At 43.1% G+C, this 17,041-nt stretch overlaps 1 protein-coding gene across 1 annotated transcript in view; it reads left to right on the top strand.

The window, feature by feature from the left end:
- The window catches only part of LOC134353604 (L-lactate dehydrogenase B chain-like), a 46,882-nt gene extending 30,597 nt beyond the window's left edge, over nucleotides 1-16,285 (top strand). Inside the window, exon 9 of the mRNA XM_063061708.1 lies at nucleotides 21-16,285. Coding sequence (XP_062917778.1) covers nucleotides 21-185 — 165 coding nt within the window. The 3' untranslated portion in view covers nucleotides 186-16,285. The remainder of the gene's footprint in view (nucleotides 1-20) is intronic.
- The last annotated feature ends 756 nt before the right edge of the window (nucleotides 16,286-17,041 follow it).

The raw sequence follows: 17,041 nt of genomic DNA, 5'->3' as shown, positions 1-17,041 counted from the left end.
TTGTTCCATTCATACTTCAGGATGAACACAAGATCAAAGCTGACGTGTTTCTGAGTCTTCCCTGCCTTCTGGGTGCCAAGGGAGTGTGCGGAATCATCCAACAAAAGCTGGAGGAGGATGAGGCAAAAAAACTGAGATGTAATGTGGAACATCTCTTGAAGACCCAGCAAGAAATTGTACTTTGAACAAAATGACAAATGCTGGTTCTCTTGCACCGTTAGATTATTTTTGGAACATTCATGATACATGAATATTAGTCAAGTGGTTTGCTGATTCAGAATTGTATGAAAATTAAATGCTGCTTGCTAAAGTTAAATGAAACCAATAACAGATAAAATGAAAATCAATATTACAAGTATGGTAACGTATTGTGAATTCCCTCACTCAAAGATACCATCCATGTCATGATTGTGACAAGGGTTAATAGCGAAGGACAACACTGGAGCAATGATTAGATTTCCCTCCTTCCTCTCTGGAGAAGCACATTTCCCAACTGAGGAGAACAACAGCTGCACGAACAGTAAATTAATTAGAAATGGTCAGTGTCAGAAAAGGTTAGGAGATATATTATGAAAGCAAAGGTGATGCATTTTGGCAAGTCAAATGGTGTTAAGACATATACTCTACTGCCCTCACAGTGCATACGTAGAAAGCTATGCAGTGAGCTAAATACATTCTCATGAATCACCAGAGAAGGAAGCTTCCTACAGGGTTTTGAATGAGATCTTACTTGTGAAAGATATTGTTTCATGGCCAAATAAAGAGAGGATGAAGATGGATGTCTTTTCATCCTGTGCTTCGAGTCATATCCAAGTTACCAAGGGCATCAAAGGTTATGGTGAGAAGGCGGGGGAGTGGGACTAAATGGGAGAATGGATCAGCTCATGATAAAATGGCGGAGCAGACTCGCTGGGCCGAATGGCAGACTTCTGCTCCTTTGTCTTATGGTCTACCTGCACATGAAATGATATATAAAAAAAAACAGCTCATGTCCATACAAAATCAACTCTGCCTCTAGAGGCCAGAACACTCCCCACTTGGCATCCATAGGATGTCAGACTGAACCTCTGAAACGAAAAGTCAAATGATCATTTCATGAAATCTTTGGTAAAAGAAGGATGGTGTCAGAAATTGGTCTTAAAGTCTTACTACACAGTCTTTAAACATATCACTTTGAAAATACCAACCTTGATGTCGTTCCTGGTGGGGATCAACAAGAAATGCTGGACCAGTTAACCATGAGGAAAGGGTGAGCTGATTAGCTTGTAGCCCTGTTTGGCATGATCAGTCAGAACATAGTTCTTTAAGATGTTGGAAAGGATTTGTAGCTCAGGTTGAGGATGTTGTTGAGTGGCTTGCAGAGCTGGCTTGTTAGCTTGCAGATGTTTCACTACCTAGCTAGGCAATGTCATCAGTGCAACTTCGAATGAAATGTTGGTGATCTACATCGTTCGTCTTTTATGTGTCCTGTGATTAGTCAGTTTGTGTGTGTGTGTGTGGGGGGGGGGTATATGTGCCAATTGGTTACCAATTACGTAATCCGCTATTGATTCATTAAAATCAAATCAGGTGATAATTAATGTCCAGGCTGTGCTAGTCAACCATTATGTAGGATTAACATTGTCCTCATTTATTGACGTTTGTAATCAGGTGTGAATAGGGTCTTGGCTGCGCGCGCACACACACACACACACACTGTCTGTCTCTTTCACTCAGACTCACTCTCTCTCACTCTCACACTCACACTCTTAACACAGTCGATATCAAGCCATATTACATAATGGGTCTTTTGACATCAGTGACCTGGAAAACAAGGTTGTTGGTAATGAGGCCCCACCCAAGGCCCTGACTGTACTGCATAGGAGGGAGGTCCTGTGTGAGATTTTGTAGACATTTGGCCAGGGCTTCAGATGGGAAATGTTGCATCACCTCAGCATGGTTGGATGCGATTGTATGCAGTCTGAGATTAGACTGCACCAACATGTCTTGCACTGTTTTCAGCATGCTGATTGCTTCTACTGCACTAGAAAATATTTAAGATCATTATTGGTAGTCCTTCGGATTCAGAGAAGACACAAGTTGAGTTTGGGTTGAGATGAATCGCACAACAGAAACCAGTGCGTGATGGAGTTTTAAGTAGAACAGCCGTTGCACAGGAGCAATCCCACTCTCTCGGCAGAAGAGACCTTGATCCAGTGGCACGGACAACTGTTACAGCTGGAGACCTCTCCTGCTGTGGTCGATGACTAGGAAGTCTAAGTATCTTGTGCTCTTAGCGCTCCACAACGCCTGCTGGGCCTGCCTTCTTGACCATTGGACCATTTTTAAAAAATTAATTTTTTAAATGAGTTTCTATAATACAACAGAAAAAAAACCCAACAGCAAAAAAGAGATTTATACAGTGCAAAATAAACGTATAATATACAATTCATAACAGTACAGAAAAAGCACCCAAAATAAAATCATATATAGTTAGTATCCTCCCCACCCTCCCACTACGCAACTCCAAGCCAACCATTTCGATGTAAAAAAAGTTAAACAGAGCTTTTGTCACCACAGAGCTGTAAATATTTTAAAAAAGTATAATGCCTACTACCTAAACTGTAATATATTTCACATGAAAAAAACTGTAAAATTTAACCAGGAAAAAAAGCTGAAAGTAAGGGAATAAAATACAAAAAAAGGAGAATAAATCTTTAATCTAAAAAGGAATTATGAAAATACTCAAGAAAAGGACCCCACACCTTACGGAACTTTATGTCCGAATTAAGAATTGAATAATGAATCTTTTCAAGGTCTAAGCAGGACATAATGTCTCTAAGCCATTGAGCTTGAGTGGGTGGGGCAACATCTCTCCACCTAAGAAGAACTAAACGTCTAGCCAAAAGAGGGGCAAAAGATAATGTTCGACGTTTAGTCAGACTCAAATGTATGTCAACGTCACCCAAGGTGCCAGAAAGAGCAATCAAAGGGTTAGGTTCTAAGTGACAATTAAGAATATAGGATAAAGTTAAAAAGACTTCTCTCCAAAATTTCTCCAAACTAGGACAAGCCCAATACATATGGATAAGAGAAGCCTAAGTGTCTTGTCGTGCTCTTAGCGCTCCACGACGCCTGCTGGGCCTGCCTTCTTGACCGTTCTTGACTGTTTGATTATTAATTGATCTCCTCCGCTCAATCTGTCAGGGTCAGACTTTGCACGCTGGGATAGACAGATCCCCTACCTCACTGAGGGTCGAAGACCTGTCGGCTATCCTCACCTGGTTTGGCCCGTCTGCCGAGACAGTTTACCAGGGGTGTGGCCGCTGCACGTGTTACAGCTACTTGGAGCCACAGGTGAGTGCTGAGCGCCAGGTGGGGACCAAAGGTGGAAGAACTGCCCTGAAAAGGGCACGGCAGGCCCCCCCACCAGAGGTGCTCCCCCACCCTAGACACCCCATACACCCCATTTAAGATCATTATCAACATAGAAATGTCTCTATGTACCTCTGTGCTTTAATCCTGAATTCCTTCTCTCCCTTGATTTCTGCCCGTTTAATGCCATGGGTTGCACAGTTGATGAGGGACAGTTACCAAATGCATGAACTCTTGTGCAGTACTCCAGACTCTCATTGTCTAGTTGGTGGCAATGAAACCACAAAAATTTGAGGTAATCTCCATGATTCTTTCTCACGAGGAAGCTGTGGAACATTTGTTCGATGTCTGCCATCACTGCGATGGACTCAGTTCTGAAATGCATGAGGACCCGAGCAGACCATTTCTGAGGTCTGGATCCTGCAAGAGCACATTGTTCAGTGATATGCCTTTGAACTAAGCACCTGAATTAAAGATGTTGCATAGTTGTGCAGGTTTCTGGGGGTGGTAAATTCCAAAGATGGGCAAATACTAGTTTTCTTAGTTGGGATCTGGTGGAGGTGCTAACTCAGCATGATTGTTCCTGAAGACACTCTCCATGTAATGATCCTCATTTCTGGTTTCCTTCTCAATGTGCGACTAAGGGACATGAGTCGGCAAAGAGTCTGCTCTCTGTTGTTTGGTAGTAGTTGTTGTGGAGAGTGGAAAGGAAGGGGTGCTACCCAACTGTTTGACTTGTCTTTGCTAAATTCTTTGTTCATGATTCAAAGGAAGACCTCATCTTCGATGAAAGGTGCCAGCTTATAATCATTTACTTATTGACTGAAGACCAATTTGCCTTAATCTGGTTGAGCAGAGGTAAGTATGCCAGGGCACTTGGTTTGCTTGCGTACAATCTTCTCTTTGATACTCTCACAGGGTCCGAAATGTCTTGGGTGACATTAGTCTTAAATGTGTGACAGTGAGCTGATAAGCACCATCAAGGTTTACTGTACCCACTATAACCCAACCCAGGTCCAGTTGTTGGGCATAAGGTGATTGTGCCGATCATTGTGCTGCTCATGTACCTTATGTGGACGAAATAGTGTCCCTTGCCAAGCAACTGGAGAATCTCCGCAGAAGAGACAAGTGGGGGAGTCTTGTCAGCTATGGCCTTAAGATGTGAATGAACATGTGCAGCTTCAGGAGTTGACATTTCATCCCTGTTGTTAGGAAGGTGGTCGCACTCAGTGAGGGTTGATAAGTGTAAGGAGGGTCCCCCTCCCTTTAACTCTATTTCAAATGAGAGTACTGGCTCTTCTTACAACTTCTGATGTTGCAGAACATGTCTTTAAAACATATGGGGAAACAGAACTTTGACTACTGAATATGTAAAAGCATGTTGATTTTACCAAGGACACATTGCTCATATCATCTAATATCACCTATGCCATTATTTTTTTTTGTTCAGGGTGATCTTTTGGGTAGATATTGGCTAGATACATTTTAGAGCAGCATTTGCCTTGGAAGCTTTTCCCTCATACTGGTAAATTCAGGCCACTCTGCTGTCCTTCAGAAGTGCAACATCACCTTCTTCAATGTTAGAGCATGACTCTTCGCCATTTATGGCAAGCTTGCACTGACTGCAGAAATTCTTGTTTCCATCGCTTCCAGAATTGAGCAGCTAAATTCTGTACTTGACGCCTTTGCAGTTTATAGAGGTCCTTTTCTGTACAGTTTCCAGCTGGAGGTGGTGCACTGTGTTTCACTGTGAGAAGTATAGCAGGAATAAGAATCAAAGGTAAATCTGCATCTGCTGAGACCTGAACGAATGGGCTGAAATTGATAATTGCCGTTACTTCTTCCATGAGTACATGGAACTTCATGACTCAAGCTGGAAAATTCTGTGAACATCCGAAAAGAGGCCAAGATTCTCCTTCATGTGCTCCCATGTGTCGCCCTTGTGTGAGATGTGTGGTGGATTAAAGTTCTAAGTGCAGCCTTGGCTGTTGATATACCTCTGCACCTTAGAGTCCTTCACTGCATTTCACACAGCTGCTGGCTCATTGGGAACCACATGCTCTACACAATACACTGTGTTGACACTGCCTCCATGCACTGCTACCTGATCACACCATAGTTCTTCTACGTACCGTTTGCTTCTTGATGGCTGCCTGGAACTGGGACCAGTTCCATTAGTCTTTTCCGCCATACCCTGGATTTGCCCTGCGGTTTAGCCTAGAAATTGGACGTTGGCCAGAGAAACTGCGTTTAGCTTGCATCATACACCAGGGTGCTCTCTTCAGTTACCTGATGAGGTAACCATAGCCTTTGGCCAAGAGCAGATGTCATCAGGTGGTGCCCAACCCTCATAGTGTTTCAAACCTTAACCACCAGACTCTCCAGTTGGTAGGTCAGTGGAGGTGACCAAGTCACTGCCCATCTGCTCCTAATTTCCAGCTCCACTCCTCTCACCTGCTCTTTCTGCCTCCTCCCCCATCCTGTGAGCTGCCTGGTTCTTGATCTTTTCATCAGGGGCGTATCTGCGGAAAATAGCGCCTATGGCAAGCACTGAAATTGTACCCCGGTCCAAACATCTGACACCTATCTTTTAGATAACTTTACCATAATATCAGCTCAAAAATACAAGTCAAGCTTGTTAATCTTTTAAATAACAAATTATGGCACTACATGAAAATGATAACTGCACCTTCCTTGCTTTCACTGATGCAAATTGGTCTATGATGTGATCAAAATCAGTTTTTTCAGTTTCTTCTCTTTCTACACTCAGCAGAGCAAAATCACAGAGTCTGCCTTGACCCATGGAGACTCTCAAATACGAAAGTATTAGTTTTAACTTGCTGAATGATCTCTCACAGCTGGCAATGGAAACTGCGATGGTTAGCATTATCTGAATAGCAATGTGAAGACTGGGGAAGATGCTCTCATCTCCGTACTGAACAATAAATTCAAGAAGCTCTTCAGGTCTTGATATTTTCATGTTGACCCACCTTGATAGCAACATTCTGCAATCCAGAATTTCTTCATTTAGCTGCTGTCCATCAACATCAGAGCTGTACAATTTGCCCAAATTTTCGCACTTCTTTAGGTCGTTACTGTCGGCACCGTAACACAGTCCCTCAACATCGAGAAGGAACCCAAACTTGGCGTCAGTGTCATGCAGACGAGTGAACCTTTCGTCCATTTCTCTGTGAAGACAGTCGAGTGTTCCCTTCATGACTTCATTTCAGCATTTCTTGAGTTTTCATCAGCCATTTGTTGCCTTCATCTCTGACGTCTTTCAACTTCAATATTCTATTCTTGACAGAGACCGACTCCTTCTTCGAGTGACTCACTGACCAACACTTCTCTTTGATCATAAAAATGATCTCGGAGGGCTTTCAAATCCAGCGTGGCATTGTGGAAGTTCATGCTAGGATCCTGTAGCCTCTTTTGAATACGGTCAATGCGAATGAGTATTTTCTTCCAAAATCCTAGCAAAATCAGAAAATCGTAACTCAACGTGCGGTTATTCAGCTGCCTTCCGTCACTTCTTTTTTCACTGGTCTCGTTTTCATTGTCTATCATGTCCTGAAGAACTTGAAGTATTCCTCAAGGTACTTGTTGACGGGCTTCACTGCTTCTGTCCTTGCACTCCACCTGGTTTCAGACTCCAACTTAACAACCACAGGCACGGCGTTTTTGAGTTTTTCCCAGTGCTGTGTTGAACAAGAGAAAAACATGTAGAGAGCTTCAATGGTTCCAAAACACGTGACCATCGTTGTATCCTATTTGGCTGCATGTACACCCACCAAGTTGAGTGAGTGATTGTCGCAATTTACAAACACTGCCAGGATGTTTTTCTCACTTATTCTTTGATGAACACCACTTCTGTGTCCAGCCATCACAGCAGCGTTGTCATAGCTCTGTGACTGACAATCTTGTAGCTGCATTTCATCCTTCTCTAGCTGTTTCAAGATGTCTTCAACCAAGCTCTCAGCTTCCTTCTGGCTAATCTGGACAAAACCAAGGAAGGACTCTCTAACATGGACTGTTTTCCTCTCAAAATTGACTTCCACATACCTCACTACTTTTGACATCTGCTCACGGTGTGTCTGATCAGGAGTCGAGTTGAACGTGAAACCATAGTACTTGGCTTTACGAATGCTTCTCAATAAACTGTGGCAAACAGTGGATGCCATCATGTGGATGAATTCGTTCTGGACACCTGGTGAAAGATAAGACGTGGATCCAGGATGACTTTCCAAATGAGTGAGGTGTTCTTTTATGACAGGGTCAAAGATGGCCAGTAGTTTCAGTAAGCCAAGGAAATTTCCCACATTGGAGTCATCGTCTAGCTGGTGACTCCCCGTGTCCTCGCAAAGCCAGGTTCTGTGTTGCAAGGAATTTTATGCAGTGAATGATTCTCGTCAAGATATCACACCACTTCTGCTTTTCCTTCTCAATCTGTGACTGGAATACTGCGTCAATAACTCCTGTTTCCAGCTAAATTTCTTTCCATTTCTTTTCACTGTGTGAAACATTCCCGATGATTCTTGGCATTTTCATGAACACTAATCCTTTCAGGTGCTTTCCGCTGGTTGAATCCACTTTCCTGCTCCAATGAGTCTGACTGGGAATAGTGAAGACAACAGGGGAATAGTGAAGACAACAGATACAAAATGCAGACTTTTTAGAAGGGGAATGGACCGGCCGTGAGCGAGTCACTTCCTCACCATGACCATTTCCCAATTTCCTCTTGAACCAAGTTTTGTTCATTGAGCGGTTATTTGTTGGTAGGAAAGGCCCCTCAATGTTCTGGAAATACTTCGAACCCAGCTTTATTATTTCTGTTCTCAACGCGTCAGGCAGAATTGCTTTTCCAGTATCCTTGTCAAACTTCAGAAGTCCATTGTAATGCTGTTCAATCACTTCTGGTACGACAGTTTGAGGCTCTTTGACACCATCCAGTTCACTAGGTTCAGTGTCGTCAGGTTCAATCTCATCAGGTAAAATCTTGTCAATAAACTCAACATCACCACCACCACCATCGCCTTCTCCTCCTGCCATGTCCACATTCTCTGTGGCAGCCTCACTCTTAATTTCCTCATACTCGGATTTATCTGACTTGACTTCCTCCTCGGCTTGTGATGCATTTGTACTTGATCCACCTTCGGTTTCTTACAAACTTGTAGCAGGTGCAGGCAACTCCATGGAACTTGTCAAACTACTTATTCTGGGCTTTTCAAAGAAGGGCATGAAGAACTTGCTCGACTTCTTGGCTTCCTCCGCCTCCAACTTTCGTCTCTTCCGTCCTTCAGCTCCACTTTCCTTCTTCGTGAAGAAACATTTCATGGTCGTCTTACACAATGCTCTGAAATAAGGCCATCCTAGTACTTCTCACCCATGATAAACAAAGACAGATCATACATCTGAAGAAAATTATTTTTTCACTATCTGGATGGCTTGTCTGACTTTAATAGAAACTGCTCAGTGGCGCCCAGGGCACCTGCCATACCTTAGATACGCCACTGCTTTTGATCAAGGCCCAGCGCAGACAGCAACCTCCATGCCGACCTCGCTGGGAACCCTCCACAGCTGATCTTTGCAGTGAATAGCCATGTCCTCCATCCTTTATCCCTGCACTCCTGGTCCAAGGACTGGTACTCCTTGCATCCCTCTCCCTTCCTAATTCTTCTCTAAGACCAAGTCCAGCGTCTGCCACATCTACTTCAGGAGGCAGATTATTTTGGGACATTCCACTGATACTGATGCTTTGCAAGAGACCTTGTTGAGGCTGTGAACTGGAGTTTACCTTCTCTTTAAGGTTAACATGGTCTCTACTGAACAGAGAAGATCTCCATTTTCCAGAATGTTTTTTTTAAAGCTGTGAACAGAAGGTCTGTGGATATTTCCCTAAACACATATCACCACAGGGACCCATTGTCGGCCCAGCTTCTGTGTGAAGCATGCATTAGTAGGACCATTGATAAGCTTCCTGACCACATGTGCTGTGAAGATATCTCTCCCAAGCAGAAGTAGGATTTGTACTTTATCATCTGGAGGTGGGATCTGTTCAGCAAGACCCTTGAGGTGAGATTTGGAGAGAAGCCTCAGGAGTTGGTATTTCTTTGCGATTGTCTAGAATGTCATTACACTCAATCAGTGTTGGAAGTGTAAGAGTAATGCCACCATCTCACACTTCAATCTGATAACCTGTCGCTCTTCTTCCTGATCTCTCCATTACACCAGCCCAGGTCTTCAAGATGTAGGATGATGAATCGCCATGAATGCCAAACAGATCAAAGAACTCTGACTGGGCTGAAGATGTGTCGCTCAGGTCATCAAGCATTGCATATATCTGGAAAGCATTCTCTCGTTGCCCTTTATGATATACTTTAACTAAGCATATCTTCGATCAGGATTTACAAATGACAGCTGTTACAAATCTCTGTGTATAAAAAGTTAACAGATGGTAAAGTTTCTTTCTCTTCCTCCCCACCACGCTCTGAAGTGTCATCTAAAACGTTGGATGCCTGCAGAGGAGGACTAGGATGTTGGGCCATAACATGACCCCACTGTTGCATTCATCACACCTTGATGTGGCTATGCAGCTATGTGCGAGATGGGATGATGAAGAACAGTATCTGAAGCAAATCCCTTGCTCTATCAGGTAAGTCTTTCGTTTCTCAATGGTTTTTAACCTAAAGCCACGGCTCTTTCACAACGGGTGAGGTTTATAATGGATGGGACAGTGTTTGCTGGGTTATCTGTAAGTAGAGATTCGTTCTGAGTTGTAAATTGGGAGACATTGGTTTTAGGCATTGACACTGGAGTCCTAATGTTTGTGTGCCTCAGATGAAGCTTCTTGCTCCAAGATGAGCTGTGGCCGGGAAGAGTGAAGTAGGTGTCATTTCTTATTTTAGCTTGACAGCAGACAAAATCAGTGAAGAAGGAAAACGGGGGATATGTGACTCCATTCTCTTTTTTTGTACCTTGAACCTTGAGAAATCCATTTCTCTTGCAAAAGCTGTGGCAGCAAAAGGACTAACACTGTGGGCAGTGTCTAAATAAGCCAAGCCAGGCAGATGACCATTGCTGAAAGCAGCTCCATTAACAGATCCCGAAGTTCTCTTAACTTCACATTATCCTTATTTGAAAACTTTGGAAAGCTACCCAATTCTTGAAAAGTGCACTGTCTATTACCAATGATGCACTGTAACATCTGTCAAGCCTGTCCCACGTCATTCTTTAAGCTGCAGCTGGGTTGCCTGTGTAAACTACTCTAAAGCACCCAACATAGCCTGAGGATTCCATACCAAGCCACAGTGACAGCACGTCCAATTCCTCACCAGTTGTAAGATCGAGGTCTTTGATTGTACTATTAAAAGATGACTTCCGTACTCTATAACTTTCTGGATGGTCATCAAAGTATGATAGGCCAGTGCTTGTGAGCTCCTTGCATGCCAGACATTTTGCCACATTCATCACGATTGAAAACTCTGGTCGGCCTTCTGCTACCTTTGTACCATGGGATATTAAATCTTGGCGGCCGATGTGGATCGTTACTGTCAAACCTTGGCATTCTCTTTTCTGTTTTAAACGTAGCTGTGTTTCTTGTTTGGTGCTGGACAGGCAAGTAAGAGTTAAAGTGGCATGCAAAAGCTTGGGCACCCCGGGTCAAAATTTCTGTACTGTGAATAGCTAAGCGAGTAAGAGATGACCTGATTTCCAAAAGGCATAAAGTTAAAGATGACACATTTCTTTAGTATTTTAAGCAATTACTTTTTTATTTCCATCTTTTACAGTTTCAAAATAACAAAAAAGGAAAGGGGCCAGAAGCAAAGGTTTGCGCACCCTGCATGGTCAGTACTTAGTAACACCCCCTTTGGCAAGTATTACAGCTTGTTAACACTTTCTGTAGCCAGCTAAGAATCTTTCAATTCTTGTTTGGGGGATTTTCACCCACTCTTCCTTGCAAAAGGCTTCTAGTTCTGTGAGATTCTTGGGCTGTCTTGCATGCACTGCTCTTTTGAGGTCTATCCACAGATTTTCAATGATGCTTAGATCGGGGGATTGTGAGGGCCATGGCAAAACCTTCAGCTTGCGCCTCTTGAGGTAGTCCGTTGTGGATTTTGAGGAGTGTTTAGGTTCATTATCCTGTTGTAGAAGCCATCCTCTTTTCATCTTCAGCTTTTTTACAGACGGTGTGATGTTTGCTTCCAGAATTTGCTGGTAGTTAATTGAATTCATTCTTCCCTCTAACCAGTGAAATGTTCCCCGTGCCACTGGCTGCAACACAAGCCCAAAGCATGATCGATCTACCCCCGTGCTTTGCAGTTGGAGAGGTGTTCTTTTCATAAATTCTGCACCCTTTTTTCTCCAAACATATTTTTACTCATTGAGGCCAGAAGTTCTACTTTGCCGTGAGCAATTTACTGGAGGGTGACCACTAGTTACAGTGTGCTGATTGCTGTCTTTTTCCAAAGGGCAAAGTGTAAGAGGTAAATTGAATAAGACCGTAAGATATAGGAGCAGAATTAGGCTATTTGGCCCAGCAAGTCTGCTCTACCATTTTATCATGGCTGATCCATTTTCCCTCTCAGCCTCAATCTCCTGAGTGTTGTGACTTTTGACTCTGTGTTGTGTAGCAGACTGCTGACTAAGACATTGGCTTGGTCTCTGATGCAATCGCTCACACGCTCATGTGTACCCTGTATTATTGCTGGCAACACACATAAAAGTTGCTGGTGAACGCAGCAGGCCAGGCAGCATCTATAGGAAGAGGTACAGTCGATGTTTTGGGCCAAGACCCTTCGTCCGGACTCATTATTATTATTGCTGGGTAGCATTTTTTTTTACTATGAAACTCCTCAATCAAGTAAGAGTAAAACTGAGAATGAACCAGAAAAATGCGGGCCAGCTGGTGGCGCAACGACATCGGCGCCGGACCCAGGAGCAGAGGTTCCCGCGTTGGAAACTAGTCGGGTCTGCCCCCGAGCACGCTTTCCATCCGTGCCAGGTTGAGTGTCGAGATCGCAACTCGTAAAACAGAGGGAAAATACTGAGAAAATGTCTGTGTGAGGAGTGGCGTGCTGCACAGTCTCTCTCTCTCTCTCTGCGCCTTGGAAAAAGCAATAAAAAATCCATCATCACGGATGCACGCACGGAGGGACACGCAGACACACACGCACAGACTCGCATGCATGCAGGCACACGCAAAAAAAAAGAACCAGAAAAATGCTGTAAATATTTAATGCAGCAAACGTACAATGATTAAATCACAAATTTATTAGAAATTAATATATGAAGCTAGATGTAAAATATCCATAATACGGTGTTGACACTCTCTTCACTCACAGCTGTCTGATCACACAGTTGTTCTTCTACATACCTTTTGCTTCTTGATGGCTGCCCAGATGTGTTTTCATTTCTGGGTTCATTTCCATTAGTCTTTGGAGATTTTCCACCATACCTGCCCTGTAAGAACTTACAAATGATGACGCATACAAAGGAAAGACAACACAGGATCGTATAAATCTGCTTCAGTCTGATTGAAAAGCCCCGTCAAAACAAAATGGCTGATCTTCTCACATGGTCCAACTGACTTTCAAATTTAAAGGCGGCCTCACCATTAGAATTAAAGCTGGCACCTCAATCAGAATAAAAGTTGGCAGGGCTATATTTCAAAGTAAAAGCCCAAACAACTACTCTAACCCTTCTTGTAGTGACTTCCTATCAGGCCACTTACAGAGAAGATCCAGCTCTTCTCTAGGTTTGAGACTTAGTCCTTCCATGGCAATGGCAAAGCTTGATAACTGGGAGACTGGCTGTCGAACACTTTTAGTCCCGCTGTGACCAGGTCCCGACAAGCCAGATACCAAGCCAATGCTCATGCACCTGCAGCTCCTGAATGGGAGCATTGTGGAAACTGGATTGCCAAATGTGTGCCCTGAGATGGATGCAAGTAGCAACTCACTGAGGTTTTTGCTGTGGTAGAATTACAGAATGGGGGTGTTGTGGATCTTTGCTGCCACAGACTTAATTTGTCATTACCTGGACTATGTGGAAGGCATTTTGGCTGTGTGGTGTGGACAACTTCTCCTTGTAGACGTGGAGCACACTTTTATAGCCAAAATGTGCTTGGACATATTCTTTGGTAAGATACATTGGTTGTTATGGCAAAGCATGACTGGTTCTGGTTATAGATTCACCACTGTCTAAGTCAGCTGCTGCTTCACACAGTGCTGAGGCTGCCTTAGCTTCACATTTCTCCTTGTTTAATATAGCCTCGACACATGCTCTCTCCACCATTCTCCATTTGCGTTTCAACTTTGAGCTTAGTGTAAGCCTTTTTCATTCTTCCCACTTCTGCTCCAGCACGGGCTCATACAGCAATTATGTTAATTAAATGGAATTTTGTCTAATAGTTACTCAGACCATTCATGGATGCGGCGGAATGCTACAGCATTCCTCTGGGGCCAACGTGCAAAACATACACGCACGTTCAAAATACTGACAGAGAAAAAAAGAACATAGTCACACAAGAAAACACGTTGTTAGTCCAAGGCCCTGAGCGTTAAGTCCCGCAAATTGATGATTCTGAGCAGTCCAGCCTGTAATCCTACCGATCTAACACTGGAAGGCAGCATCAGCGGGAGAGACTACCCCAACTGGGCACAGACACCACACTACACTACCTCCATTGTCTAACCTCACCTGGACTGCAGCAGCACCCATCCCATTGCGACTCTCCCACCGTGGCCCGGCAGCCCGACTGTCCTCCTACAGCCAGTGGCCGGCCTCACCTTCTCTGAACTCCCGGCCACTTCTACGACACCCTGGCCAACTCCTACGACATCCCAGCTGGCTACTCCAAACAATGAACAGCTCATTGCTCTGGTAGACCTGCTGTACTCATAGTTATTGGAGTCCAGTGTAGGCTTATGATTAAAAAAAAACACATTTAATAAAGAATAAAGCGCCTTTGGTTAGCCCCTGAGAGGCCGCTGTGTCTGCATGTGCTGCCATCTTACCAGATGCTGTGCACTCATTCGAGTATCGTGACAGCATGATTGATGAGCCACATTCTGATGTCACTTCCAGGTCTTGGCAATTGATTTTGCTTTGGTCACAAGCCCACATAATGGTCTATGGCATTCAGACATGTCTCCAGTCCACGGGCAATGCCTTAGAAGACAAGTTACCTATTCACTCTACTGCCCTTGCAGTGCATATGTATAAAGCAATGCAGTGAGTTAAGCACTTTCTCAAAAATCACCTGAGATGGAAATTTCCTTCAGGTTTTTTTGTGAAAGGGTATTGCTTTTTCAAGGGCAAATAAAGAGATGATGGAGATGGATGCCTTTCCACCCTGTGCTTCAAGTCAAATCCAAATTACCTGTGCAGGAAATGATATTTTTTAAAAAAACTTGCGTACAGGAAGTGATGTCAATACAAAATGCATTGTACCTCTAGAGCCCAGAACATGTATAGTTAGGATGTTAAGGAATGTTGATAAATAGAGAGACGTGGTCCAAGTCCATAGTTGCCACTAATGGTTGGTGGGTCTGTTTAACTTCCCAACGTGCATCATCTAATATTAGACTAGGATAAATTCCACCTGCCAACACTCTGCCCAACTTTCCATTTGATCTACATCCTTGTACAACCTTCCTTGTCATCCACAACATCACCAATGTTGGTTTTCTAATATATTTCATGGGTGGAAATTAATAGCTGACTGACGTTCTAGAGCACTTTCATAATATACCCAATGGTTATAGAGTAATTAAATTCTGATGCTGTCCATTTCTAATTAATAGTATGTTTGCCTTCATAGGTCAGGGCATCGAATACAGGAGTTGGAACATTATGTTGCAACTTTACAAAACACTGGTACAAAACATGTTGAGCATTATGTGTAGTTCTGGTCACCACACGAAAGGAAGGATGTGACTCATCAAGATGCGACCTGGTTTGGGGGATTGGAGTTAAGAAGAGAAATTGAATCAGCTGGCTTGCCCAGGAGCAAAGGAGACTGAGAGATGACCTGATAAGATATACAAAATTCCAGGAGGAACAGAAGGGGAGATGGTCAAAGTCTTTTTTTTCCCCCATAATGAGGGTATCAAAAACAGAGGGGCACAGATTTAATTTGAGACGAAGAGGATCTAAGGGTTAAGTAGTTTCTTGCACAGTGTGTCTGATATTGGGAACGTGCTGTCAGAAGAGGTGCTGGAAGTTAAATACAATTAGAACATATTCCAAGCTTTGACAATTTAGTTTGAACTTTGAGCATTAAGACAGACACTTAAATGGGAAAGGAATATTTCCAATGGGGGCAAATGGGATTAGTGCAGGTAAAATAGTCGGCATGGATGTGATGGGCAGTGGGGCTTGTTTCAATGCTGCTGTGATTCTATGGACCACTTGTTGATGGGAGTGTGGTGGGTGCCTATGAACCACTTGTTGATGGGAGTGTAGTGGGTGCCTGGACTATGTTGCCGGGGTGGTAGTGGAGGCAAATATGATACAGCTGTTGAAGAGACTCTTAGAGAGATGAATGCTCAGGTAATGAAGGGATATCAAGGTTATGTAGCCAGAGGAATTCATTTACTTGGGTCAGTACAATATTATGGGCCAAAGTGTTTGTTCCTGTGCTATGCTCTTCTATGTTGTATGAAAATGTTTTCATTTCTCATTACTAGATTGATAACTGGTGTTTCCTTTTGGCCTGCTGTCAAAAAACTTAGCTTTGTACATTTTTCAGGTTTTTGCTTGCACAGTTTATTGCATAAACTCGGGGCTGGGGAAGATAAATCTTTGCTGACACAGTTTCCATTTCAGGAATGAATGTGTGAATCTTCAAAAAATTTAGTTACATTTGTTTGAGGGAAAAAAAAGACAATTGTATTGAAGAAAAATCTTGAGTACAATCAAAAACATTAAAAATAACTGGTATTCAAAGTCCCTTGTGTATTTTTTTTTGAGTGACACTTAAGGAAAATCAGTCTCCAATCATGACTGGGTCCAAGTACATACAATGTTTTATTGCATATTTATTTTCCAAAACAGTAGCATCTTCCCAGGTAGGCAATTTAGAGATTAGGATTAGAATTACTTCATATAAAAGATCTAAAAAGATTAGACTATGAGGAGAGGGGTTTAGACTATGAGGAAAGGTTGAGTCGCCTGGGACTGTACTTGCTGAAATTCAGAAGAATGAGAGGAGATCTAATAGAAATATTAAATTATGAAAGGGATAGATAAGGTAGACGCAGAAAAGTTGTCTCCACTGGTACGGAGTCTCAACGTAGGGGACATAACCTCAAGATTTGGGGGAGTAGTTTTAGGACAGAGATTAGGAGAAACTGCTTTTCTGAGAGAGTGGTGAATCTGTGGAATTCTCTGCCTAATGAAGCAATGAAAGCTACCTCAGTAAATATATTTAAGACAGGTTGGATAGATTTTTGCATGGTAGGGCAATTAAGGATTATGGGGAAAAGGCAGGTAGGTGGAGATGAGTCCATGGCCAGATCAACCATGATCTAATTGAATGACAGAGCAGGTTCGACAGGCCAAATCACCTACTCCTGCTCCTATTTCTTATGTTCTTATTTTTACTTGATGGATAATCATCATGAGTAACTAGATATGGTAAAGAAAATTGTTGCACAATTCTCTCAAGTAGTTGAAATGTCTGAAA

The sequence above is a fragment of the Mobula hypostoma genome, chromosome 11, assembly GCF_963921235.1.
Source record: "Mobula hypostoma chromosome 11, sMobHyp1.1, whole genome shotgun sequence".
Lineage (NCBI taxonomy): Eukaryota > Metazoa > Chordata > Chondrichthyes > Myliobatiformes > Myliobatidae > Mobula > Mobula hypostoma.
This window is presented reverse-complemented; position numbering and strand designations above follow the sequence as displayed.